The sequence below is a fragment of the Mauremys mutica genome, chromosome 3 (genome assembly GCF_020497125.1).
Source record: "Mauremys mutica isolate MM-2020 ecotype Southern chromosome 3, ASM2049712v1, whole genome shotgun sequence".
Lineage (NCBI taxonomy): Eukaryota > Metazoa > Chordata > Testudines > Geoemydidae > Mauremys > Mauremys mutica.
Window position 1 is genome coordinate 99,122,669 of NC_059074.1, and position 27,721 is coordinate 99,150,389.

The 27,721-nt window shown below is 41.9% G+C and overlaps 2 protein-coding genes across 9 annotated transcripts in view; one reads left to right on the forward strand and one right to left on the reverse strand.

Moving 5' to 3' along the window:
• The window catches only part of L3MBTL3 (L3MBTL histone methyl-lysine binding protein 3), a 153,301-nt gene extending 132,452 nt beyond the window's left edge, over positions 1-20,849 (forward strand). For all 8 annotated transcript variants that reach the window (XM_045011477.1, XM_045011474.1, XM_045011475.1 and 5 more), the window contains 4 exons: positions 4,695-4,786; positions 13,328-13,491; positions 13,819-13,881; positions 17,697-20,849. In XM_045011477.1, the coding sequence (XP_044867412.1) occupies positions 4,695-4,786; positions 13,328-13,491; positions 13,819-13,881; positions 17,697-17,840 (463 nt within the window). In that variant the 3' untranslated portion in view covers positions 17,841-20,849. The remainder of the gene's footprint in view (positions 1-4,694; positions 4,787-13,327; positions 13,492-13,818; positions 13,882-17,696) is intronic.
• Positions 20,850-22,000: 1,151 nt separating this feature from the next.
• The window catches only part of SAMD3 (sterile alpha motif domain containing 3), an 84,648-nt gene continuing 78,927 nt past the window's right edge, over positions 22,001-27,721 (reverse strand). The window contains exons 8-11 of the mRNA XM_045011865.1: positions 26,434-26,643; positions 25,902-26,073; positions 23,118-23,200; positions 22,001-22,519 (exon numbers count right to left, since the gene is read on the reverse strand). Coding sequence (XP_044867800.1) covers positions 22,142-22,519; positions 23,118-23,200; positions 25,902-26,073; positions 26,434-26,643 — 843 coding nt within the window. The 3' untranslated portion in view covers positions 22,001-22,141. The remainder of the gene's footprint in view (positions 22,520-23,117; positions 23,201-25,901; positions 26,074-26,433; positions 26,644-27,721) is intronic.

The window sequence follows — 27,721 nt, forward strand, 5'->3', positions numbered from 1 at the left end:
CCAAAGGGGTTTTTTTTATATTTAGTAAGGAAAGCCTTTTTTGTAGTAAACAAGCGGCTCATCTTCTAGGACTATGATCCTTTTTTGGAGTAAGACATCTCTGGTCCTATCTTGGTCAAACTCTTGATGTGATTTGTGACAAGCAATGGATTCTAACTTGGTGGCTACAAGGATGTTATGTTACGCCAATGAATAGTCATCACTCATCCTAATTGGATATCTTGTGCTTCCAAACTTACAGGTGAGGAACTGTTGGGAGAAACGTTAGAGAAATTAGTAGCTGATGCTGCAGAGAAGCCTCAACTTTGGGGTCAAAGCCAGCACAGCAATCCATTGGTTGCTACCAACACCAGTGGTATCCAGAAAGAGATTGTGACCCTGTCGGGTTGGGGAGAATCTGGAGCAGAAGCTTCCAAGGAAACCTAAATGAATTTTCCTCCAAACCAACAAAATCCTCAGCATGACAAAGATTCTTCCTTTTGATCCACCCTCCCCACCCAGAGACTTAAGTAGGTGCAGGAAAGCAGAGCTTACAGGACTCTGGATAGCGCCCCCCCCCCCCAAGCACATGGCTTTGCAATGACACCAGGAAAAGCTTCCTAGTTCTCTTGGTAAACAGAGTTGGAGCGGAGAAAGACAGTAGACAGATTATAGAAGATCTAGGATCTGATGTTCATGCTGGACAAATGCATTAGGCCATTCATAGCTCAGTGTCTCTAGCTACTGGATCTGCTGGTCTCGCACATATGGGTCTCCCCATAGATGAAGTTATATGCCAAGTGTCTCCAGGCCTTCCTTCTGAGAGTATGGGACCATTCCTCTGTATACATGCAAATCTAGGGACTGGATTACCTAAAATGATGGACAGTCCCAGGGACCGTCCAGAGGGGTCTTCCCATATGCCTTCCAGGCCTGCAGGTTCTCAGTAGATGCCAGTTTGGGAAGGAGGGGCACTTCTGGGACCAAGAACAATGTAGGATATCTGAAGCTCCGGGAAGAGGAACCACAGTTGCCAAACAAGCTCTATTGAGATTTTAGAGTTACCTAGAGGGCAACCATGTCTTGGTTTGTCAGCCAGACAACATGACCACGGTTGCATGCATTCACAACCAAGGGTGAACAAGAAGTGATGGAGACCATGGAATGGGAAGACAAGACTCTCCCTTAACTAAAGACAATACATGTAAAAGGGGAGCAGAACCAAAAGCAGATACAAAGTCAACTACTCCGAGTGAGACTTAAGCCAGGAAGTCTTCACTCTGATTTTGCAGACATGTGGTCTCTCCTCAGTCAACCTGTTTGCCAATTGCAAGAATGAACAACAGCCACAATTCTTCACTTGAAAAGCAGACCTCAAGTCAATGGAGTCAGATGCTGTGTTGACAGATGGAAGCAAAACCTGCTATACACATTTCTTGCCCTTCTCTCTCCTGGGAATGGTGATCCAAAAGATAAGTTGAGAAGAAGCAAGAGTAATAGTGTTAAGTCTATACTGACCATCCTGGTTCTCCAATCTGATAGAATTGAAAGCTGAAACACCGTTTCATCTTCCATTGAGACCTGACATCTTTTTTCCACAGTCCATTCCTCCATCCAGACCCAGATAGTCTTCAGCCTGGCTATTGAAAAGGAAGCATTAGGCTGAGTGGAGCTGTCTTCCAAAGTGATCGGGACTCTGCTCTTACCCAAGAGTTTCCACACTAAAAACTACTCCTCTGTGTGGACCAAGCTCATTTCATGGTGCCAAGAGTGCAGTGAAGATCGAAGGGACACTGGGATTCCAGCCACTTCAGACTTAATTCAGGAAAGTGTGAATAAGGGCCTTCAAGCCAGCACCATGGCACACCTGGTATCAGCCCTAAGTAGTGTACTATTCACAGGACCCTCAGGCTCCTTGGTGAAACCCTCAGATTTCTCAAAGCAATCAGATTGGCTATACCAATAGTCAGACCGATCTTTCCAAAGTGGGACCTACCACTGGTGTTGAAAGCCTGTAACCAGCCTTTGAATCTCTGACTTCCTTCAGTCTGCCCAGGATCCATGGCAACCTCATGGACTGGAAAAGCATGCACTTCCACCACAGAGGTCTGCAGGGCAGCCATGTAGGCATCGATTAACACCTCTATCAGACACTATGAAGTGGACTTTCTGTCTCTGCAGAGGTCTCCTTTAGCAGGAAGGTACTGCAGCTGATGGTCCACACATAGTCTTGCCATTATGAGCAATTACAAAAGGGTAGGTCTTTCCTATTTCTTATGTTCATTTTTCTATCCTTCCCTACTCCTGTTCATTGATCACTACTTCTCATACATGTCAGAATTGTGGGAGATGCTAGGCTACCGAATGGAAAATTTATAATATTCTTTCTGCTAGCAGCATCTCTCACAATTCCAGCCACCTTGGATGGCTTCAGAGCCAAGGGTCAGCATTTTATTTGGATGGTTACCATATAGGCAGTGGCCTACTGTTCATAGTTAGTTGGCACTGAAGTTATTGTTACTAATAATTTTGTAAGAGTTTGTTTTACTGCTTTGGAATGAATTGTCTGGCAGCAGGCAGGATGGGGTGGGCATGGCTGCACAAGCTGTACTGCAGCTTTGAACAACCTCTGGAAACTACAGACAGGAAGGGAATAGCCCATATGTATCAGAACTGTGGAGTTTTTTGTTTCAGCACTCAATTTTTTAAAATGTTTTTAAAACATGATTGTTTTCATAAGTGTAAGCTTGTAATGGTGCATTTACTTAATAATACTTTTGCATGGTATTATGCATTCATATGGCCAGTAATTGTGAGTGTCGAGTAATTGCAAATAGCTAGTAATTCTGTTTAATGTGCATTCAAGTACATATGCAGATATGTGTTCAATTTTGCAGTTGAGCCCTTGTGGATTTAATTATGTTTGACTCAATCCTTGTCCGTATAGAATTTTCTCTATTATCTCTTCATGGCTTCATGTTCCAGGTAGTCCTTTTCTTCACTGAGGTATTTTTTGAGGAACTCTATCCACAAATTTATATAAGAAGGGTTCTCTGCTTAGTCCTCAGATACAGACTCAATACTATTTTCAACTGGTACTCAGAAAGCTGACTTCCATTTCCTTCTGTTACAATCCTGGGTATCCTGTGTACAAACAATTACTTATACTAGAAAATTTTGGTTTACAAAGTATTTTCTGAATGTCAATGTGTGGGGAAACTGCAGTGTTCATATGGAATGATCAAGAGATTAAAACTGAAGATAGATAAATGTGTTGGCAGGATTGGACCCAAAAGCATATTTTAGGAAATTGGGCAATTATAATTTTAAGGTAGATTTACAGCACTTTCACAGCTGCAAGGGAAACCTAACATAATAAGTACTCAGCTATGGAAATATTTACAAGTAAGAAATATGAACACTCAAATTTGAGGATTAAATAGAGCCAATTTGCAAAATAAGTCTGAGATTCTTTAATTGTAATGCATTTAACCAAACTGGATAAAGCCCACTATATGGATATTTCTACTAAAATGGCTTTCTGATAAATAGTTAAAAGTCGGCATGTACTTTGTCACTATGTGGTTCCAGTGTTAACAACCACTGAGATAAATAGGGAAGTCGTGTGTTTCTCAGAGCTTTCATTTCGTGTGTGCAGTCCGTGTACTGCAGCGGTTTATATTCATAAGGCATTCTCTGCACATAGGGTTAGAAACCTAATTTTTATATAAATAAAAGCTTGAAATCTACAGCAACTCTTTACATTTGTGCCAAAGCATGGAATTCCTGCTGTACATATTTGAATTGTGCTTAGCTGTAATGCCCATAGTTATTTTGTACTTTAATATAGCATAAGGCGTAGATTTTTCTGGTCCGCTAAGTTCACTTGTACTATTTTTTTCAGTGTATCATGTGCAACACTGCTGATGTCAGTGAAGTTGTGCCCATCTGCCTGAAGTCTAATTTAAAACCAAAATATTTATATGTATTTAAAAAATAGCTTCTGAGACCAGGTTACACTATAAAGTTTTGTCAGCATAGTTATGTCAGTCAGGGGCAGAGGGTGGAGGGGGAAACCACATCCCCTAGCCAGTATAGCTCTGCTGGCAAAACCCCCAATCTATATACAGCTATGCCAATAAAAGGGTGCTTCTGTTAGCATTGTTAGCGCCATTCAAGGAGGTTGAATTGTTATGCCAACAGAAAAACTCCTTTTGTTAGCATAAGCTGCATTTACACTAGGGGGTTCTGCCAATATAGTTAAACCAGTGAAGGTATACCAGCAAAGCATGTATTGTGTAGACAAGGCCGTGATAAGACAAAGAGTCTGTTTGTCATTGAGCAACTTTCTTTTGTGTTCAAGGTGATGCAACACCTACATTGCCTGCCAATCCTATGTACCGATCTTAATTTGAATGTTTTGCATTGTGGAATCTCAGATCAGATTTACAGCTTTGAACACAACAAACTTACATATGTGAGTTTTATTTACATCCTTTTAAGAGCCTCCATTTCAGAGTTTGGCCAGTAGGAACTATTACACATCTGCATCAATGGGAGTATAGACCCTTTAAAACCTTTTGGTGCATTTTATGGTTATAGTATAGTGTTATTTGTGTAAGTAACATGGACTGTAATAAAGTTAATAAGGGCATTTGTGACATTTAAAAGGTTTAATGTAAGTTAATAAAAACTGAACACCTTGTTTTCCTCAGAGGAGGGCAGCAAGCTAAGGACTCTGCTGAGAAGGAAGAGTGTGAAGAAGAGGAGACAGAAAATGAGCTGTCAACCTTTAATGAAACTAGAGGTAACTTAGCAGTAGTTTTATGTCTGGCACTAAGATCTGCAATATAAAAGCCAAATGATTTGTGTGCTACTACTTTGTGATTCAGTTTATAGGCCAAATTCACTGTTAAAATAAGGAGGCACAATTCCATTGACTTCAAGTGAGTTGTGCCCTTTTATACCAGCAGCATATTTGATGCCTGTGTTTTGTTTTGTTTTTTTTTTTGTCATCTTGTGCTCAGTGAAGATTGTGCCTAGCACTTTATCACAGCTGTAAAAATGAGCTCTGAATTGACTACTGGCATACAAAGTCTCATTTTAAGATTATTTTTCTCCGCTGAGTTTGCAAATAGCTGATTGCCCATGCTGAGTTGTATAAATTTAAAATATATCTACTCCACCAAAAAACTATACTGAAAAAATATTAAGGATGCAAAGTGAAGCGCTTCAGAATCAGGGTTTGCCAAAGTTAAGGTTGCCCACACAGCCACAAAGGGACCTAAGAGAAGGAAATGGGCACCTAATTCCCATTGGCTTTCAATTAAAGTTGGGCCCCAAATCCAGTTATGCCCCTTTGAAAATTCCAATCATAGTCCTTATTTGCATGATTACTTAACATTATTTCATACCTCACCCAATTGGTAGGTTGGACATTGTTCAGAGAGTGTACATGAAATAAGGCAATGTTCCTTTGGACACCACCTCAATTATTATACATCCCCTCCATCGAGTCTGATCTTGCACCAGCTTTACACTGGTACAATTCCATTTACTTCAGTAAAGTTACTGCTGATTTACATTGGTAGAATTCAGAGAAGAGTCAGGCCCATCCTATCCATTGAGGGCCTAAATGTTAAATTAACATAAATATAGAGTAAAGCCATTGACTTCAATAGATTTACTCTGGATTACACAGTAGCGATTATAAACAGATTACAGGCCAAAAGAAGATAGGCGCTAACTCTGTGGGAGCTTTGGGGCTGGAGCACCCATGGGGGAAAAATGGTTGGTGCTAAGTACCCACTGGCAGCCCCCATATCAGTTCCCCCAAGCGCCTCCTGCCTGCCCTCCCACTCCCTGTGTCTCCCGCCCACCGGGATCAACTGTTTCGCAGCTGGCAGAGGCTCTGATGGGGAGTGGGGAAGAGCGAGGATGCAGCGTGCGCTCAGGGGAGGGGGTGGAACTGAGCAGGAAGAGGGGGGCAGAAAGAGGCGGGACAGAGGTGGGGCCTTGGGGGAAGGGGTGGAGTGGGGGCGGGGCCTGGACAGAGCCAGGACTCAAGCACCTCCTGGCACTTTGGAAAGTCGGTGCCTGTGGAAGATACAAATCTGCAGGACTACAGTCTCATTCACTCCATACCACAACTTTAGTCACTGTTTGCTGTCTAAACTGCTCGCTCTCAAGTATCATTTGGAAAGAGGCAGTTGGTGTGAATTAGCAAGGGTCAGCCTTAGCTTGTAAAATGAAAGGGTGTCTTTTCAGTCAGCTTAAAGAAATAGACAATGTCTGCTCCATCAGAAAAAACTGAGATACTCTTTTAAAAAAAAAAAATCTGAAATATTTTCATAGTGTGAGAATCTGTTACACTCTTAAAGGAGCATTAAAGAACTCGCAGCCTAGGGGTGGGGGAGCCAAGTTGGCATTAAGGAGGGTAACCAGATAGCAAGTGTGAAAAATCAGGACAGGGGTGAGGGGTAATAGGCGCCTATATAAGAAAAAGCTCCAAATATTGGGACTGTCCCTATAAAATCGGGACACCTGGTCACCCTAGCATTAAGCCACTTCTGCACTCCACTGACTGTGGACTAGTCCAGGGCCCATGCATTAATGTAGACACCTCTACAGATGTATCTAAATTACAGCAGCCCCACAGGGTTCCCCTCTGGGCTGCCATACTGCCCAGAATCTCTACAGTGCTGATGCTGAAACCCTTCTCCTGACATGCATGCCCCTTTTGTATCCAGTGGCATGCCTCCTGCCCCAGGGCTTGCAGTCGGAGTCCTGCCATAATGCCTGTGTGGAGGAATCCTCCCATGGCCAGAGCTAGGGATTTTAGAGTGGTGTGAAGGCGCTGGAGCAGTAATGAGAATCTTGCCCATAATGTATTTGCATTAGCAGCACCATGCTAATTAATGCTTAAATCCCAAATCAAGATCTTATATAAAGGTGGTTTGGTAATTAATTATTGCTAGACTAATTGGCAGAACACAAGACAGAACCCATAGTTCTGATCTTTTTCTGAGTCCTTGGTTATTTTCAACAAAGTTACCCAAAGGAGCTTGATAGGGTCTGAATTTATTTTCTAACTAATTAAGACTCTTGAAAAAAAAAAAAAAGTCATTAAATGTGTTAGTGGCCAAGACTGAATTTTAAAACACAGAAATTACATTACTACACCTCTACCCCGATATAACGCGACCCGATAGAACACGGGTTCGCATACAACACGGTAAAGCTCTGACACGCTGCTCTGAGCAGCATGTTAAGGGTGTCGGTCCAGGCTGGGGCTGAGGGGTTGGATAAGGGGCAGAGGGTCTCAGGGGCGGTCAGGGGCTCCCCCACCCCCCCAGGGTGAGTGGCAGGAGCTGTGGGAGGGCACTTTTGGGGGCCCTGCAGTCCCAGAGTGGCCCGGGGGATTAGCGGGGGGCCGGGAGCAGCCCTCTCTGCTTCCCTTGCCCTGGCCCCAACCGTGTTGCTCGGGGGAGGGGGTTTGGGGAAAGGGATCCCCCCGCGCTTACCAGCAGTGGCGGAAGCAGAGCAGCCTGGCCCCAGCCTGCTCCACTCCTCCAGCTCCCAGCTGTGGCACTCCGCTTCCCGCCACAGGTGAGTACGGGGGGGCGTCCTTTCCCCAACCTCCCCACACTCACCGGAGGCAGGAAATGGAGCGCCGCAGCGGGGAGGAGGCAGAGTGGAGCGGGCTGGGGCTGAATCACTCCGCTTCCCGTCGCCAGTGAGTGCGGAGGACGTCCTTTCCCCAACCGTCCCGCACTCACTGGCGGCAGGAAGCGGAGCAGCCCAGCCCCAGCCAGCTCCACTCTGCCAGCACCCAGCCGTGATGCTCCACTTCCCGCCAGGCAGGTGAGTGCAGGACCTTTCCCCAGCCACTCCCCAGCGACACGGCTGGGGCCAGGGCAAGGAAAGCGGAGCAGACTGGGGCTGGGCCGCTCCACTTCCCGCCGCTGCCAGTGAGTGCCTGTCAGAGGGCGGAGTGGCGTGGATAGGGGTCGGAGCAGTCGGGACAGGGGGGTTGGGTAGGGGATGGGATCCAGGGGGTGATTAAAGATGGGGGTCTCTGGATGGGGGTGGTCAGGGAACAAGGAATGGAGGGGGCAAAGCAAGTTTGATATAATGGGGTGTCACCTATAACGCGGTGAGATTTTTTTTTGTCTCCCGAGAACCGCGTTATATCGGGGTAGAGGTGTACTTCATGATAACTGCTATTCATCTAGGCTTATTTCTTGCTACTTGCATGTTCATATTTTCAAAAGTGTAGCTCTTTCATTTTTAGGGTTTTGTTCTGGCCTGAGCCCAGAAGTCTACTCAGCAATGAAACAACCCTGCAGCCTGAGCCGCAAGTGCAAGTCAACTGGCACAGGCCAGACCTGGGGTTTTGTTTGCTGGATAGGCATAGCCATACTAGAGCTGTAGAGGATGGAAGTTCTGTTTTGCAAAAGGATTTTGAGATTTCACAATTTGGCTTAATTCTGAATTGGTGTGAACACAAACATTTTAAAATTCTCTGTGAAGGAAAATTCTGGAAAAAAAATCATTTAAGGTAATTCTATATGTTTTGTTTTAATTTTGACTTTTTTATTATATAGAATATAAGTTAATCATTCAAAATGGAAAATCATTTAAAAAAATTGAAACATTTTGTTCCAGAAATATTGAAATGGGACATTTTGACATTGAACTTTTTTCTGATTTTTTCTAAAGAAAATGCCAACAAAATCTACCTGAGTTTGCAAAGTACTTCAGTTTTGACAAAACTGCATGTTCCAATGGAATATGTTTCTGTGGAAGTTTCTATGACCAGCTCTACTTACCACTTTGGATAATTTTCTATAGAGGATTCTGAAGAATTAGATTTGTAAAGTGAGGACACTATTGCTTAACATCTATATTTAATTACTTAATCTATTCTTCTTCACCTTCTTTTATTTGTATAATGTTGTGGCATGATCTACTAAAAAATGCCCAGATAGGGAGTAGGTATCTGAATATTATAACAACACTTCATGATGGAGTAACAGGGGCATCTGAGTTTGTGCCGACATAGAAGCTGAAATCTCAACCTATAATACCAAAACTAGAGCCCCATGGAATTGTGCTCCAGAATCTGATGTTTCTTTTTATTAACAAAATTATGGCCTTGGCTACACTGGCACTTCACAGCACTGCAACTTTCTCGCTCAGGGATGTGAAAAAACACACCCCTGAGCGCAGCACCTTACAGCGCTGCAAAGCGCCAGTGTAAACAGTGCCCCAGCGCTGGGAGTGCGGCTCCCAGCTCTGTAAGCTAATCCCCTCGGGGAGGTGGAGTACCTGCAGCGCTGGGAGAGAGCTCTCTCCCAGCGCTGGCGCCGCGACCACACTCGCACTTCAAAGCGCTCCCGCGGCAGCGCTGTACAGCTGCAAGTGTCGCCATACCCTAAGTTTCGAGCCCTCATGGTTGTAGAGAGAACCAGAGTGTAAACTGATCAAATGCCATCTGCCTGCTTCTGGAGAAATCCTGAAACAATAGCTCTGAGAGGTGTGACCTACACCATTCATCTCAGCCAGAGCCCAGTGGACTCTGCAATTCTCTGGCTGTGTAATTTGGCATTTTCCCAAGCTGCTGTGGAATTCACCATTTTGCTGCAGCCAGGCACCTAATGTGTTGTTTACTTTTTCTTCTCTGCCATGAAGACACCTGCCTACAGCAGCTTCTTTCCTCCAGCTTTCCCCACAAGAGGCAGTTAATTTGATTGCAGCACATGCTCCATGCACTGTTCCATGGAGCTAGCTAGCAGGGAACTGAGAAACAAGAACTGGAATCCAGCTTGCATCCAGGGAACGGAGGGGACAGAAGTGTAGGCTGTCATCTCTCTCATCCTACTTTTGATGCTTCTTAGTCACTCAGTTGGTTACCAAATCACCTGGCAAGAGTTTGTGACTGAATCTTCCTTTTCCCAAAATTTGTCAGCTTTGAACAATTCTCTTACAAGGCAAGTTTGTCATAATATTTCTTATCAACTTAAATGGAAAGCTAGTAAAAATACTGCATAAAAGCAGAATGTGTATATTGTGGATACAGGGCTCAAGATAGATGTCTTATTGACTACTAAATTACAGACAGCTAGAGACACTGGGCATAATTCAGAGGTGAGTCTGCCTAAGGAACACTAGAGGGAATGTATGTTGGAGTCTACACCCTTAAAGTGCATGTTACAGCACTTTAGATGCCCTTAGCTTTAGAGCTTCTCTTCATGGTAAATGGAACCAAAATAATTACATTGGTTGCAATTCTCACCTTCAGTTAGGTTGGTTCCAACACTGCATAGACAAATTCTACCTTCCCTGGATTTACACTGACTAGTATGTCATTTACACTTAGGCCTTGGCTACACTTGAGAGTTACAGCGCAATAAAGCCGCCCACAGCGCTGTAACTCTCTCCCCATCCACGCTGGCAAGGCAAATACAGCGCTGTATCTCCGTGGCTACAGCGCTGCAGGTACTCCACCTGCCCGAGAGGATTAACAGCTGCTGCGGAGTGGCTGAGACCCTGGTGCTCCAGTGTAAACGGGGAGTAACCTTATTATGCAGTGATTGACCTACGGAAACTCCCCATAATCCTTTTAAGTGAAGGTTCCTCTCTTTGCTTTGTTGTGAACTCTGCGGGAGCTGCTTATCAAAAAACCAAACACAGCTACTGTTTGCTGTGACTGAGTAGAGGCAGGCAGGGGGGCTCCCTTTGGAACGCCCATAGCTAATGTTTGCTTGAAGAGAGAGGCGATGTGTGTGGCGGGGGGAAGGGTCCATTTGGGCGAGCGGCTGCTTATCTGGTCTGTGAGAAAAAAACAAACAGCTGCTGTTTGCTTTCAGTGAGTGAGAGAGGGTGGGGAAGGGAGGGGGGTCGGAACTTGCAAGGCAGGGAGCTGACACAGTGTAGGCTCCAAAAACCCACTCTCCCCCCCCCCCCCACGCTCCCTTTCACACTCCACCCCACCCCCCCTTTTGAAAAGCATGTTGCAGCCACTTGAACGCTGGGATAGCTGCCCATAATGCACTGCTCCCAATGCCGCTGCAAAAGTGGCCACGACAGTGCACTGGTAGCTGTCAGTGTGGACAGACTGCAGCGCTTTCCCTACTGAGCTGTACCAAGACAGGTTTAACTCCCAGCGCTGTGCAGCTGCAAGTGTAGCCATACCCTTACTGTCACCTATAAATATGGCTCACAGAGTCTGAGTGCAAGTGGAATCCAAGCTAGTTTAGTTTATATGCCAGGGGATTCAGAGAAAAGGCTCTAGCAATCAGGCCATCTTCAGTCTGTGGTTTGTGAGGTACAGCTTAAATTCAAACATTGATAAGAGAGTTTGAATATAAGAAATAAAACAGAAGCAAACCTGTGGGCCACTCCCAGTAAAACTCAGCCTGTAGCAAAACAAACTTTTCACATGCATTATATTTCCTCTGCCTGTATTAAACTATAAACTTTGCAGAAAAAGGATCTAGTTTTCTAAAAGAGCTATAATACATTTGTACACACATACATACAAACACATAAAACTACATTAAAAACCTTAAGGTTGCAATGTCAGCCATTCACATGTTAGGCTGTGTCGGAATTAAGCAGATCACAGCTTCTGGGTTAGGAGAGACAATGCATCGTGGTAGTCACATAGCTGTAGTACATCCAGGGAAATGAAGTCCAGCGGGGGAGTCCAGGCCATAGAGAATAGGAACAAGAAGCACCTGAACTGCAACTCTCATGAGGCACAGTGTCAGCATTTTAAAATCAATAATTAGTTTTCACTTTTCATGTTTTCAACACACAAAAGAAAAAATTCATGGAAAACAGGCATTTTTCACGAAAAAATTGTGTTGAAAACCCAATTTTCTGTCAGGAACAGTTGATAGAAAGTTTTCAGTTAGCTCTACTGCTCAGTATAGAGGAAATGTTTGGAGATTTTGGCAGCAAGCATCTACAAGGTTTACTGAGCTTTTGCAAATGACAATTTTCAGAGTCTTACAACTGTAAAATGGGGGTGTATTTTCATGGAGACAGCAAAAGGCACGTAACTTTAGCACTCTCCCCCTACCAAATCTCAGGTTCCAGCTCCAAAGTCTGGAGGCACTAAAATGCTGTGAAGAATGGTTGCGGCGGGGAGGGGGAATTAGCATTAGCAAAATTACCTTTTTCCCCTATCCTCTGTTTTAGAAACAGCTGAACTGTGTTTGCTGAAACAGCAGGCATTCAGCATGGAAAAAATTCAGCTGGAACAGTTAAAGTTTGACAGTTATAAACTACTGAAAACAGACTTTTAATAGGAAGTTTTAGGCAACCTTAACTATCAGTGTTGATCTCTCTCTCGTTCAGAACAGGTGGTGGTACTGGGACCTCAGCTTTGGAATTTTGGAACAAGTCTTAGTTTTGGAGCATGTGTTGATAGAGAATAATATAAAGACAATGTGTTTCCAAGTGGAATGCAGACCTGCTTGAAATGAACACTGGTATCTTGTGCTCAGTTTGAGAATACCATCATCATTTGAGGCCTGCTCTCCGCTCTCTCCTCCCACCCCCGCCTCAGACACATCATAATATTTTCTATACTTCTCCAGATTGCACAGCACTCTGCAGCTCCGGCTAGCCTCAAAGCTGGGTTGCCTTTGAGGGAGCAAAGACTGAACTGTCCTGGTTTGAGTTATGGTTGTTTAATGCAAAAAGGAAAATGGATGTGAAAAACAAACCTCCAAATGGAAGAATTAAACATATTTTCCAAATGAAGTATATAACTAAAGAGCAGAACTGCAGGGCCGCTGCAGAAATTTATTTTTCTGTGAAAAACACTGAAAATAGCTGAAAATGTTTTCTTAAGAGACATAAATGTGGTGTGTCATGGAAATAATAGGCCTGATTCACCAGTGCAATTTTATACCAGTGCAGATCTGATTTTAATGAAATTACAGCAGTATAAAACTGGAGTAACTAAGGCCTGGTCTATACATGCAGATTTTGCACCAGCATAATTATTTCGGTTAGGGGTACGATTTTTTTTAAAACCAAAATAGTGATACTGATGCAACCCTAGTGTGGATGCAGCTATATTGGTATAAAGGGGTTGTATAGCAGTATGGTTTGTTCCCCCTTCCCGTACAGGAATAGCTGTCTCAGTACAGAACATCTTTATGCTGCTATAAATGTGTTCACCCTAGGGAGATTGCAGCACTTTACACCAGTACAAGTGAAGCAGAACCATTTTTTGTGTGGAAGTACATGTGTCAATAATGATGAGGATGTTTTATCATGACTGATCTTGTCATTCAGTGAGGGATTTAATGCTTATTTGTATCTTTTATAGACATAGAAGAACCCAGCAGCCAGAAGCCTCTTCCTCAGCCAGTTTTCTTGTCTTCCAAGTTCCAAATCCCATGCCTACCCTTGCGCTGGGAACAGCAAAGCAAGCTCCTTCCGAGTGTGGCTGGAATCCCTGCCAGTAAAGTTTCCAAATGGAGTACAGATGAGGTAGGTTTACTTTAGAAGGGTTTCCCTCGGAGATTCAGTATCACAGCCACAGCATTCTACTTCTCTTGGTATCAGGTCCTTCAATGTAAAGTGCATGTTAGTGGGATGCTTCCACTGATTGCGTCTACTCACTGTAGAGCTGTCAGAGCCCTAACTTCACTTCATGATAAGTAAATAAAGAAGCAATACTGAAGATAGATTTGTACATGAAGGAGCTATCTCTGACAGGTGAAAAATGTTTGTCTTCGCTATTTATCTGCATTTGGGCAAGAATGTTGGGAGAAAGCTTGGGTTTTTAAAAAACTTGTTGGTATGATTTGGTGGCAGGTTTCTGAATTCATACGGAGTTTACCAGGATGTGAAGAACATGGCAAGGTGTTCAAAGACGAGGTGAGCATGATAAATAGAAAGTTTGAAATGTGTTAAATTTCTGTATTTCCCTGCAATCTGTAATGGGCTTGCATTCTGCATTGATAGGGTACGGCTTTTACCTATGGGGTAATTATACACTTAACTTCTGTTATGTTCTGTCACAGATTCCCAGGTGAAAAGGGACCATTGTGATCATCTAGTCTGACCTCTGGTATAGCAGAGGCCACAGAACTGCCCCAAAGTAGAAAAACACCCAGTCTTGATTTAAAAATTGCCAGTGATAGAGAATCCACCAAAACTCTTGGTGATTGTTCCAACCCTTCCTTAGGTCAGACTTCATGGTGCTCCATGGGAATTTTGCTTGAGTGCAGACTTCAGGATTTGGAGTTGAACTTTTTTAAAGCACTTAAGAACAATTTTAAAATGTCACTTAAGTGCCTACGTGACATACGGAAATGAGACTTACGTGTTTTTGAAAAAACTGCCCTTGGCCTCTAATAAGAGTTTTGTTAAGAAATAGAACAAGAAACTATGTTGAAAAATAAATTTAACTTCAAATTTTAAAAAATAAATGTATCAAAGTGTGCTCACCTGCACAGTAGTCTTTGAGGTCAGTGTGAAATAAATATTGGGAAGGTTACATGGTTTTGCATGTCATTGAATGGGCAGTAAAATATATCAAAGATAAGACTTGGAGCATGATTTTCAGCAAAGCCTTAACCAGCCTTTTTATCCCTGTAGTTTTGTGGCTGCAAATAACTGTGGTTGCAATTTAAGTCATCTAGACAGAGTTGTGACAGAAACGGAACAGCTCTGTAGTAAGCCATGTATATTATATGGGACCTGGTTGTTGGGATGTTTACTGTATGAATGTTAGTTTAGTTTGATTGGTGGGGGAGGAAGCAGGAAGCAAAACAATGGCTCAAGGTAAGCCACCTCTTGGTAAACATTTATGGGTTGTTAAGAGGCAATGCCCAAACTAAACAGATTGTACTTTTTGGTTCCAACCATCTCCTCCTTAGCAAACTGGTTTTGAAAAGCAGAACCAAACTCTGTGAACTGGCAAGAACAGAGGAGCTCTGGCTGGATGAAAAGGGACTCTCAAGTGTAGGTGGTTGTTCAGGGGCACCAGACTGAAACATACATACCTACTAGGGATATCTGAAGAAGTTAGGCCTGGCTAGCCTACCGTCAAAGGGATATGTGAAAGAGAGAGAGGTTGGTCCATTGGGTAAAAGAGGGAGCACCCTCACGGGCTGTGCTTTGTGCAGGTTCTGATCTGGTAGATATGCTCTAAGGTAAGCATGTTTACTGAATCAGGTCCTGCTCATGAGGTGGCTGGTAATGCTGACTTTGTGAATCCCACTGGGGCTTAAACGTGATTTCAGGCTGCTCGATGGTGCCAGGACTGAGGCAGTTGTGTGCCTGGCCATGGTGAAAAGTTTAGGTACCATGGGGACTTTACCAGTGGAAACCTAGGCATCCAGGGTGTTTAGGCACCTGAAGGATTAGATGGCAGCTGAGCAGGGGTTTTGAGGATCTAAATTTGGACTTAGGCACCTACATTCCCTTTGTTTTAAAATTCTTTTTCTCTAAATGCTTTGGCTTGTTTCCACAAAAGTACTTAGATGACTAGTCCATTTTGAAGCTCCACTGCAATCCACAAAACTCCTGCTGAGCTGCTGCTGAAGCCTGTAGGCACCTCACTCAGGTTTTTGCTGTACAATTTCCCTAGGCACCTGTGTGTTTGCTACTGCCTCCCTCTAGGGCATGTATGCTACTGCCTCCCTCTAGGGCTAGGCTTCCAGACACCTATCTCCTGCCTAAGCTCCCCCACCTCTAGGATGTTTTGTGTGGTGTAAGGAGGCCTCTGGACACACCTACTGCATTGGGTCCCACACACAAAAGATTGTTTATCTTTCCCCAGGTCATGGAGATAGGCATCTAAGTCTGGGCTGCAGGGAGGCACCTGTCTGTCTGAGGGGAAGGGCTTAGGACACACCCCTCATATCTGCATCTCTCACTGGCTGCCTTGCCTAGCATGCTGGCTTTATGGATTGAATTCAAAGGCACCTAACTCAGGCTTTGTGGATCTCAGTATTGTTCCTCTGAGTTTTCTAGGCTTCTGGAAGTTGGGCATGGCAACGCTGAGCATCACAACGCCTAAGTCCCTTTGCAGATCTGGGCCTTTGTTCCTACTGTTAAAAAATACTTTAAGTGACTGTTCACTGACTCCTGGAGGGAAGAACCACAGGTGCCAAACCGAGGTGGACCTGCTGGGTAGCCACAGTTGATGCCCAGCCTAGACAAGTGAGAGTTGTGAAATTCTGACACCTTAGGGGGTGCTCGCCGAGAGACCAGAAAGGGCCTTTAGTCCTGCAGAGGTGCAGCCGGCACTGTAACCATGACAAGTATGTCAGATAGTGCCACAGTATCTTGATGGCTACGTGACGTAAACTTCACTCCATTGTTTGCACAACGAATGTAGACAATTCGTGCCTCCCCGTACTGGCAATCTAAATGGGAGGTCACGTGATAGCCCTATGTGTTTCCTCTGCCCAGCTCCCACTGCACCCAGCCCAGGGCCGCTGCACTCTCCCTGCCCCACATTATCGGGGGGTGGAGGGGTGTTCTGTCCTTCTCCCACTGCTCACACACACACACACACACACCCCACGGCACATTCAGCTGTTCTCCCTGGCAGGACCAAGTCGCTTCTCATGTGGTGGAAGCTGGCCGCTCTGGGTTGCTGACTCAGTGCAGCACAGCATCTGCCTAAGAGAGCCTGGCTGGGGAGGCAGCGGTGGTGGTGGGCCACCCCAGGCCCAGCTGCTGAGGAGGGGCTGAGTGAGCTGGAAACGTGCCAAGGCAGAGTAGGGGAAGAGGGGACTCTGGTCAACTCAGCCCCTGTCCCCAGCAGCCTGGCCGGGGGCAGCCTGCCACCAAACGCCCCAACCAGGCTCTCTCAGGCAGCCCCTGCACTGCACAGAGCAGCGACCTTGAGAGACCAGTCCCGCCACCCAGCTCCCCACCCAGGTCCGGCTGCCAGGGATAGAGGCCAAGTGTGCTGGGAGTCAGGCACAGCAGAAGGAGGACAGAGCTCCTCTCCCTCCCCCCGGCAGCCAAGCAGAAAGCTGGGGGGCATTTACCCACATGGCCTCTCCCCACGCATTGCCGATGACCACAAACATAGGCAAAAACTAGAGATCTGTTGTGGATGGGCTGAAAATTCGGCCTTTAATGTTGTCTTCCACTATTAACCTCCAACAAAATTAGCAATTTATGCAATACTTATTATTTGTGTGTATTAAAATGGTGACGTTAAATAGTGGATACTTTTCTTCCAAATATTGTAAATGCTGTAAAAAAACTTGATCCTTGTTTAAAGCTGATATAGCTAAACTTTTGGCCTCTGGGACCAAGTCTGTTTTAATGGGGAAGGAAAGAGCAGCTGAAGAAAGGGATCTTAAATTATTTGTCTAGGGTGGGAGTTAAATTAGGGAACCTTTCTGTGGAGGTTTGAGGCAAGGAATAGTTGGGAGGTGGATTCAGATATGTGACTAGGCTGAAATCCAGAGGACAGAATATGTTTCCAATAGAAACAGGAAATAGGGTCATTATAACTTTGGATGTAAACCAAGGACACATTTGCATATAGGGATTTTGAACCAGAAATCCTCTGAATTTTGAATTCAAGCTTCCACTTATGGCAGTCTGAAATTTTAATTGACTTACTGGGGATTTCAGTTTAAATTATCTTTAAATATTTAAAGTACCATAGCCTCCGACTTAATAGCTTTCTTTGTGTTTTTCACTCACATTTTGTTTTAAAGCAAATTGATGGAGAAGCATTTCTACTAATGACCCAAGCAGACATAGTCAAAATAATGAGCATTAAACTGGGACCGGCCCTAAAAATCTTCAATTCCATTCTGATGTTCAAAGCCGCAGAGAAAAACTCACACAATGAACTTTGAGATGAATGGAAATTGTTTAGAAGCCAGTTTTCTCCCCTGGAACTCATGTTTTATTCAAAGCACAAAGACTTGCTAGAATTGTCAAGTAAGAACTCTAAGAAAGGAAGAAAAATTAGTCAGCACTGGTGGACTATTTATACTCTGAGAGCCAGTACACCTGAACTCTTCTGGAATGTGTTTGAGCTTTTAACAAGGTACTGTATAACAACTGCATCAGCTAGTCTTATTTGCCATACGTATGGTGCTGATTCTCTCATGAACTGTTAGTATTTCTAATTTTATTCAGGCGTCAAGAAAACCTTCACTAATTATTTATCCTATATTAAAATAAGGCAAATGTTAATATGATCTAAGAATTCCTGAAGTATATTTCACATATCCGTTTTCCTTTTCAGTAGCCTTCACTTCCTATTATCAAAACAAAACTGATTAGCCAAAAATTAGGCTACAAGTAGCCAGTTGAGACTGTTATGGCTAATGTTAATTTTGTACCATAGTTTAAAATGCAGTGCTTATGCTACATAAGTAACACTTTGCTACAGTGTATAACTTTACAGTTTATAAAATTGTCGACTTGCTAGTAAAACATTTGGGGTTGAAATTAGCTTTTTTGATAACTGAATGTTTTTACTTTTGCACGATACAAAAATGTTGAGTTTTTTCCACCAGCATCTTTAGTGTAACTTACCAAAAGACCAATAAAGGAGATGACTGCAACTGAAAAATAAAGCTTAACCTCCATAGAATACCTTTGGTCATGTTGCACCATGGTGCTCCCGTCTTTCTACATAAGGGAGCCCACTGTGTTATACAGCACATGAAGGAACATTATATATATATATAGGCAAGAATATAAACAAAAAGGGGAAACATTTTCCTAAATCTGTATATGCTAATCTCTAGTAGTTATTGCAATAATGGAAAAGAATGGAATGCTGAGATGGGACCTCAAAGATTTCTCACTCGTGAGCCCCTTGAAAGTCACCGTGATTCAAGAAAAATCTTTGCAGGCAGAGGAGTGATTAAAGTGAGGAAGAAAAGGGATATTCAAAAGGAGTGTGGGGCTCACTTGTTAAGGCATAGATTTCACCAGTTCGTTAGCAGGACTAAGGTGTCCTACAGCAGGTATTTAGGTAAGAGACTCTTCTTGAAGGATTGTTATGAGCATTTGGCAGGTAAGGTGTTGCACTCAGTATATAAATCACAATATAGAGCAGATGCACTTTAAGATAGAGAAGGCCTACCTACCTGAAAACTGAGGACTGACCTGGAACATTCCTGGTGAGAATTCTCTTCACAGGAAGAGGGTGGTTAGTTGGAGAAGTTTTCCCCGTACAATCTCTTATTCCTGGTCTTTTGGGGTGGGGGGGGGAGGGAGAATGTTCAACTTTTTAATTCAGAACAAATAGAACATTTCTGTCACACACAAGTCTGGGAAAATCTTCCTATCATTTTTCCTAATTTCTCTTTCATGAGGTTGAATTCCTTAAAGGTTTTCAAGAGCTCCGTGTGCCGCTTGCAGAACAGTTAGGTGACTGGTACCTGCCATAATTCCAAGTAAAACAGTGTCAGTCTGACGTAAGTTGCATTGCTCTATTAATCTCCTTCCATAGCATTGCATAAATAATAATTTTATATTTTATTCAAAATTTGTACACTTAAACTGCAGTCTTATTGTATCAACAATACAAAATAAAATTTTAATTGGAGAAGCTTGTTATGTTCTTGTACTTCACAACTGAACTGTTCTGTCTGGCGGTGTGGATGTTGTTAAAATGAAAGCCTTATTCAATAGATTACAAATACTTTTTCCCTCTTACCTTTAATAAAAGGATTTTTAATGGTGTTTGTGCCATGGTATTAAGCAGACTGAGGTTTCTGTATACCTAACCCTCGATATTGTTTAACACTGTTTAATGTTAGACAGTGATTAGGACCTAAAGTGTTAATAAATATGCAGAAGCTGGCATCTTGGCATAGGAGACGTTTGTTTTAAAATTCTTAAATGTTTTGAGTTTGTTAGCTTTGCATGTTTCTCTTGAACTTTTAATGTTTTTGCTTTTAAAAAAACTTGTTTTAAAGATTTTTTGTATCTTTTAACAAACTTTTTTTGGTGGGTGGGAGGGATCTTTTATTTTGATGTTGGGGTTTAAAGGTTCAACGAAAAAGTGTTTCAGAAAAAACAAAAGTGGTCAAATGAAGTATTGAAGGTTAAATAGCTAAAGCAGACTTTTACTTAACTTTGATAACCCTCTTGTTAACAAAATGCCAGCTTGATTCAGGGCTGCTACTGCATTAACTGTGAATTAAATCTCAAAGCACCAGAATCCAAACTTTTTGTAATTGTTTTTGAAAATTTTTCCCCTTGTTTTTGCAGTGTTTTTTTCCAGATTTCGATGTCAATATAAAAAATATTGCTGTTCTGTGCACATGAGATGGCACAGTCCAACTCTTGGAGGTTAGATTCCCATGATGGCCCCGCAAATGGTGGTGGTAAAAGAATTGGACAGGATCTGTCCAACTAAAATGCATGTGGAATTTTACCACCTTTCGGTGTTGCAAATGGTTCATGAATGCAAAATTGTTTCCAAAAGAACATCATTTTGTTGCTGCTTTTTAAAGGAGGCAACACACTTGGGTAAGAATGCCATCAGGCCTAACATTTTTCTCCAAGTGAGCAAGTTTAACCACTAGTGCATAACATTTTCATGGTTTGTGTAAATTTACAGTTTTAACTTTGTAAGCAGCAAAAGATGGGAGAAGTTTTTTCTATCTTGACCCATCCTAGACATACAGCCAAAGAAATGATAGGAGTCTGGTTTGTTCTTAAAACTACTGCTGTTATATGTTTGTTTTGTTTTAGCAACAAATGAAGTGAGTTGTAAGTTCTTAAACTGTGTAACATGTGAATGGTTTAACTGTAATTTTTGTAATATTTGATCTCTAATTCCTAATTCTGAAATAAGCAGTTTGCAAATCTTAACCTATAACCAAGTACATTTTCTTCTAAATGCTTAAACGAAAATAAGGTTTTTCTGAGTCCTCTGCTATTCCAGCATCCTTATTGATCTTATCATAGCATCTAGGAACCCAAGTTATGGACCAGAACCCCAAACACAGAACAGAAAGAGATTGCAAACTCTTGGGAGCAAGGACTAAGTCTGATGAAACAATAGCTGGATAGAGACATACACATGGGAGAGTACAAGGAAACACTGGACGGTACCCGTCAGCATGATAGGCAGTGTTCTCAGCATACCAGAAGCCTCACTGTTGTCATCGTTTCTAGGCTTCATGCCAGAGGATAGTTTTAAGGTGAGATTTGGAGGAGGAGATAATTTTGCAGGTCTTTATTAGGGGGCGCTTCTGCCAACCATGAGGGCCAGCAGGGGAGAAAGCACAAAAGTTATATTTTTAAATCCGCACAAATGGGTGTTGAAGGCTAGCATCATGAGGAGGACCACAAACTCCAAATTTCTCTGACATTTTCAAGGCTATGATAGCTTTAATAGGGTAGAATCCTTTTAATTCTGCAAAGAGTAGCCAATTTCCATCTCTCTGTGGGATTGGGACTCCTGAAATCCCAGGGATGCAAGGGCTCTAGAAGGTAAGTGGGCTATGGAAGGGGAGGAGGAGTGTCAGCCTCGATTTGTAAATGCCTCAGCATAGGGGCAGACTGGGCTCCCTACGAGTCACTGTAGTATTTGCAGGAGTGAGAGAAGGAAAAACAAATGAAGTCTCTCCTCTCAACAGCTATGTAGTTTTACAGGCATACAGGAATGTCCCAAACAACTCATTCTCGCTAGCTTGAGATCTCATCCTGGCAGATTTTTATTTAGTAAGTTCAAGTAACTAGTAAAAAAGGTGAAAAATGAATGAGTGAATTTCTTCACTGTTTACCAAATTGTGTCATACATAGTTCTAGCATTTGCAAATTAAAAATTGGACACATTTTTAGGATGCAAAATACTAATCAAAGCACATTTTCAATTATCAAATCTTAATTGTAAAGATTTAACTCCTATTAGAGTAACTCCCACCAAAACATGAATGCAAATAACTGAGACGGCAAAATGTTTAAATCAAAGTATGCTTCTTACCTTTGACTTGGTCAAAACTTGCTCCAAAAGTTTATATAAAAATAACTGCCCACACATACATCTACTTATAAAATTTTATTTTTTCAATAAGTTGCTCTAGAATTTCCATTGAAAATAATGAAAATGCTCATGTGTTCAAAACGAAAAAAGCAGCCAGTACAATAAAAAAAACAGCTATTAATACAATTCCACTGGAAAGAATTACACCAACTTATCTTTACAACCACCGATTTCTTCAGACAAAGAGTCAACTGCTCCAAAAGACATTCCCCTGAGACAAGTGTTTTGGACATCATAAATGTTCAGACGTTCAAGTTCTTCCAGTTTTCTCTTTACCTTCTTTGGGAGGGATTGTGGACTTCTCATCTCTAAAATCAGTGACTCTAGAAAGTTAAATGTGTTGTGGATCCTTTTTGGACACTGGATGCCAAACACATGAAATGCAGCCACTAGAGCAGCTAGAGCCATAGTACAATCATCCAGCTGGGCCAGTTTCTCTCTTTCTATATACAAAGCAAACTCACATGTATTAACACTGAAGGGATTTTTTACTTCCAAGACTGGTGTCAACACCTTCACCTGAAAAAAAAATTAAGGCAAATGATCATTTGATGTCACTAGGTTAGAGCTGAACTGTAAAAACTGCAGTAAAGATTAAGAGAATTAATTGTGCTTGAAAATAATGCTGTGAACTTGGTTAATAAGTCAGGTTATTTGAGACCTTTGGCTGAAAGATGGGTTAATGTCACCATTAAGAAACAGACACAGAGGCTAAGGGCCAGATCCAAAAAGTACTTTAGGTACCTAACTTCCATTGGAACCAATGGGAGTTGGGTTCCTAACACTTCAAGGATCTGGGCCTAAGTGACTTGTTTCAATCAGGAGTCAGTGGTAGAATCAGGACGAGAGACCAGGATTGCTGTCTATCCCCACTCTTACTACTAGATCACACTCCTCTAAAAGCCCCTAGCTGCCATGTGATGTGGCATTTCCTTAGATATTGCACACCATTATTTAAAAAAATAAAAAACCTAAGCAGCAGTAGCTGCTTGAAAAAAGTGTGTGGCAGCTGTGCTTCTAAAACCAGGACGTTAAATTTAATACATGTGGCTGAAAATGGAGCAGGATTTTAGTTTGTTTGGCAGTGTAGCTAGCCTCTACGGACGCATTTATGTACCTCCTCGTTCACAGCAACAAACAGACTGGGATCGTCTCCAAAGACATCTGGTAGAAGTAGGCATGTGGCAGTCATTTTCATATCTGTCAAAAGCAAAGATTTTTTACTAAATTAAAAATGAAAATATTTGATTATTAGCATCCTTGAAGAACAGATGGAGATTTATGATGTATTAACAGTGAATTATAAGATTGGTTGTCGATGACTTGTCGCTTCCTTATGAGATTGCTATTCCAAAGCACCTTAAAGAGTAAACTGCACCTTCTGTTGTGGTCTAGATTCCCCAACATAAAGGCAAAATATTACTTTCAAAAAGAGAGTGTATTTACACTAGAACCATACATTTAAGATTTTTCCAAATTCATTAATGTCTTCTAGTAAGAATTCCAGGTTGCTGCTTTTTAATCAAATGATATTACAAGTGCAAATTCCCCCAGAAGTCAATGAAGGAAGAGCCCTCTTAGATGATCTGATCTGGGGTAGGCAACCTATGGCACGCGTGCCGAATGTGGCATATGAGCTGATATTCAGTGGCACTCACACTGCCCGGGTCCTGGCCACCAGTCCGGGAGGGCTCTGTATTTTAATTTAATTTTAAATGAAGCTTCTTAAACATTTTAAAAACCTTATTTACATACAACAATAGTTTCGTTATATATTATAGACTTATAGAAAGAGACCTTCTAAAAATGTTAAAATGTATTACTGGCATGTGAAACCTTAAATCAGAGTGTATAAATGAAGACTTGGCACACCACTTCTGAAAGATTGCCGACCCCTGATCTAGGCCATCTTACTGCCAAGTCAGGATTGCTCCTAACAATGCATTTTAAAAAAAATACTTTGTACCACCTGTTTTAAGTATTGTAAATAACATTTTCCCTCTCCATTCTCAAATCACAAACAGTTAGGTTTTTTGAAGTGTGGCATTAGACATATTCCCATCACTAGTATATGCCATTTACAATTTTTTTGCACAAAAAGAAAGCTCTTCACCCCACGCAAAATTCCTCCTTTAGGGTGTTAGGTCTGGTCTACACAGGGGAAAAAATCACTTGATTCCTCTCCCAGTTTTCTAGGAGCCTCACAACTTACTTAGATGATGAGAGTTTTGACTTTCTTTTTGTTTTGTTTTAAAGAGAATCCCTTTTGAAAATCCTGTGCACCTTGTATTGCCTTAAGGTTAATGTAGGAGCGTATCTCCATCAAAAGGCTTTCTAATGAATTAGGCTGTGCATTCAAACACATCGTCTACCTGGGGTTGCAGCGTGATTGAGTGTTTCTCGTAGTAGGTAAAACAAAAACCAACCAGCCTCACTGGCATGGTTCCTTAATTTTTGAAAAGCAAGATTTACAAAGTTGCTACTTAGGAGAACTGCACAATCCTAGAACATTACCCTGGATTTGACCTCCCCCGCTTGTGCCTGCTTCAGGAGAGCAGTCTAGTTTGAGGAGTACTTCTGTCTTACCTAGTTTGAGGAGTGCTGCTGTCTTAGCTCTAAGAAGGGAGCTACAGATGAAATTCTGGAAGAAATGAAGGGTACTTACAGGAATTGGTTGAAGTGCTTGCCTCTGCAGATTCACACTTTCCATTCTCCTTCCCATACTCTAGTTTTCTAGATGAAGGTTTTGAGAGAAGTGGAAAGGAACTGAGTGCAATCAGTTTGCACCCACAGATCCAAATAGTTGTGGATGTATAAGAGTGTTCTCACATGGCTGCAAAGATTACTGATTTTCCAATGGCCAGACCAAAGGTTCATCTAGCCCAATATTCTGTCTTCCGACAATGGCCAATGCCAGGTGCCCGAGAGGGAATGAACAGAACAGGTAATCACCATCCTTGCCCATCCTGGCTAATAGCCAGTGATGGACCTACCCTCCTTGAATTTATCTAATTCTTTTTTGAACCCTGTTAGTGTCTTCGCCTTCACAACATCCTCTGGCAAATAGTTCCACAAATTGACCATGTGTTGTTTGAAGAAATACTTCCTTTGGTTTGTTTTAAACCTGCTGCCTATTAATTTCATTTGGTGACCTCTAGTTCTTATGTTATGAGGAGGAGTAAATAACACTTCCTTATTTACTTTCTTCACACCAGTCATGATTTTATAGATCTCTATCATATCCCCCCTTACCCGTCTCTTTTCCAAGCTGAAAAGTCCCAGTTTTACTAATCTCGCCTCACTAATGTGGGCAAGCATGTGGATCTGCAGAGGCAATCTCCCTGAACTAGATATTAGTAAGTAACTTTTCTTTCCATTATTTCACTATGAACAGACTTTAACCTTAAGAACAGTAATTTCCAAGATCACTTCCTTCCTTTTTAGACAACAGGTATTCCACACATGATTTTCTCCATTTGGAGCCTCTAGAATTGTCCATGGTTTTTCAAAACTAGTTTGCCAATGGTACAGTAAGTTTATTAGCCAATTATCTAGGCTATAAACAGGCACATATCTATATTTGAAATATTTCATTTCCTGCATGTTTGCAGTAGCTATTATATAGGATTTCTTTCTTTACCTATTATTCAAATTTTTCTTTTCCTGTTAGAGAGACAAATAAAATCTCATTCACTTAATTAATTCCCCTCCCCATTAATGGATTTATATTCTCTTTGGTAATTCCCCCATACCCCAATATATTTTCAACCAGCCCCAGATACATTTTTAAAATGGGTTGTTTTTTTTCTACAGATAAGTAGAAGATAGTCTAGTAACAGCAGCCTGGACAATTATGTACTAGAAAACTCAGACAAATAATGCATAGACCGTTTATACTGACATTTCAGAATGTCTTCCTCTGTGTGCTGTTTCAGATTTTCTCGCAGCATCACATTAATTGGATTATTTCTCACCGAGTACAAAGTCAATATGTTTTCTGAATAAATCTCCAAAATTTCAACTGTTTTCTTATAAATATCCATGTGTGTAAGGAGCTGGAACTCTCTAAAAAGCTGAAGGAAGAGGAAAATTTTATTTCAGTATTCAAAATAAATGAATTAACTCTGAGGTGCACACATTGAAGACAATTAATAGACTAGCTCCAATTTTTTTTCCTGAAGAGAAAAATTTCATGTTTTGTTAAAAGTATATACAATAGCCGCATGATAGTATAGTGCATGGTATGCGTAAAGTACTAATTAGTGAATATTTTGAAGTAGTGCCAGGGCAGGAACACACATTTACTAGTGGGTTATTGGAGAAATTGAATATTAATGGATGCTTTACTAAAAACATGCAGTAGAGCACTCCCACGCGTGCCATCTTGCCCATATCTAGATCATAACATGCAATACTGTTATTGAAGCCATTACCTCATAAGGACATCTTAAGAAAGGAAAGAGTTGGAGAATCTCTTTCAAAGATGCTTTGTTACTGATCATCTTTCTTCGCATTTCTAATGTCTTGTTCATCCTTTTATCAACTTCTTCCCAGTTCCTCTCTGTTTTCATATATTCTTGCTTAAACCAGATAATATGTTCATCCATCTCAGTGTCATGGCCTTCAAGATAAACAATCTCTTCCTGTCAGCAATACAATAACAGATTGTGAGTTCTCTATAGAATTTACACAGCCCAGAAGTATTTTTCCTGCTGGAGGACCTAGATGATTTGTCATGTAAAAATGGCATGGTTTATTGGGCTTCAATCTTCGGATTAAGTGTGTTCAGTTTACAAATGGAGACATTTCATAGAATCATAAAATATCAGGGTTGGAAGGGACCTCAGGAGGTCATCTGGTCCAACCCCCTGCTCAAAGCAGGACCAATCCCCAACTAAATCATCCCAGCCAGAGCTTTGTCAAGCCTGACCTTAAAAACCTTTAAGGAAGGAGATTCCACCACCTCCCTAGGTAACCCAGTCCAGTGCTTCACCACTTCCTAACTACCACCCCTGCAAACTCCACCTGGATTCTGAAAATCAGACTTGATTCTCCTCCTTGTTTCTTGAGCTCAAATTACTCCCTCAGTGATCTTTCCACAATCACACTGCCTTTTTAGTGGGTGTGTAGCTCATTGGAAATTAGTAAACAATTTGATTGAAGATGCAAGATCACTCCCTTAGTAGTGCATAGCTAATGCTGCTCAGGCCCAGCATCTTAATAATTAAAAGTAGATACAACTAAGAATATACATGGTGGGGGGAGGGAGGGAATCCTTCAGACTCTCACAACAATTATTCACCTGAGCAGTCCCATTGATATCAATAGAACTACACTCACAAATAAATGTTTGCAGAACTGCTCTTCAGTTGAATGAAGTAGTGTCATTTTACTAAAGACATTTTTCAAAGACCCACCAGACTTAAGTTTTTCATGGGTTTCTCACCGTGTCTACTTTATAACTTTAAATTGGAAATGAGAGCAGAGCCACAATTCTGATGGCAACCACAATTTAAGTAATTTACTTGTTGGTGTTCTGGAGAAGTTGTTTAGTCTGTAGTTGTAGACATAACTAACAGTTTTCCTAAAAATTATCAGGCCATCCCTACTGAGTTATATAACCTATAATTAGTAGGAGCAGTTGCTATCAGAAGCAATAAATGCAGCCACCTGGAACTACTTAGCTTTCACTGGAGGAAACCAGTGAAATGTCTGTTGAAA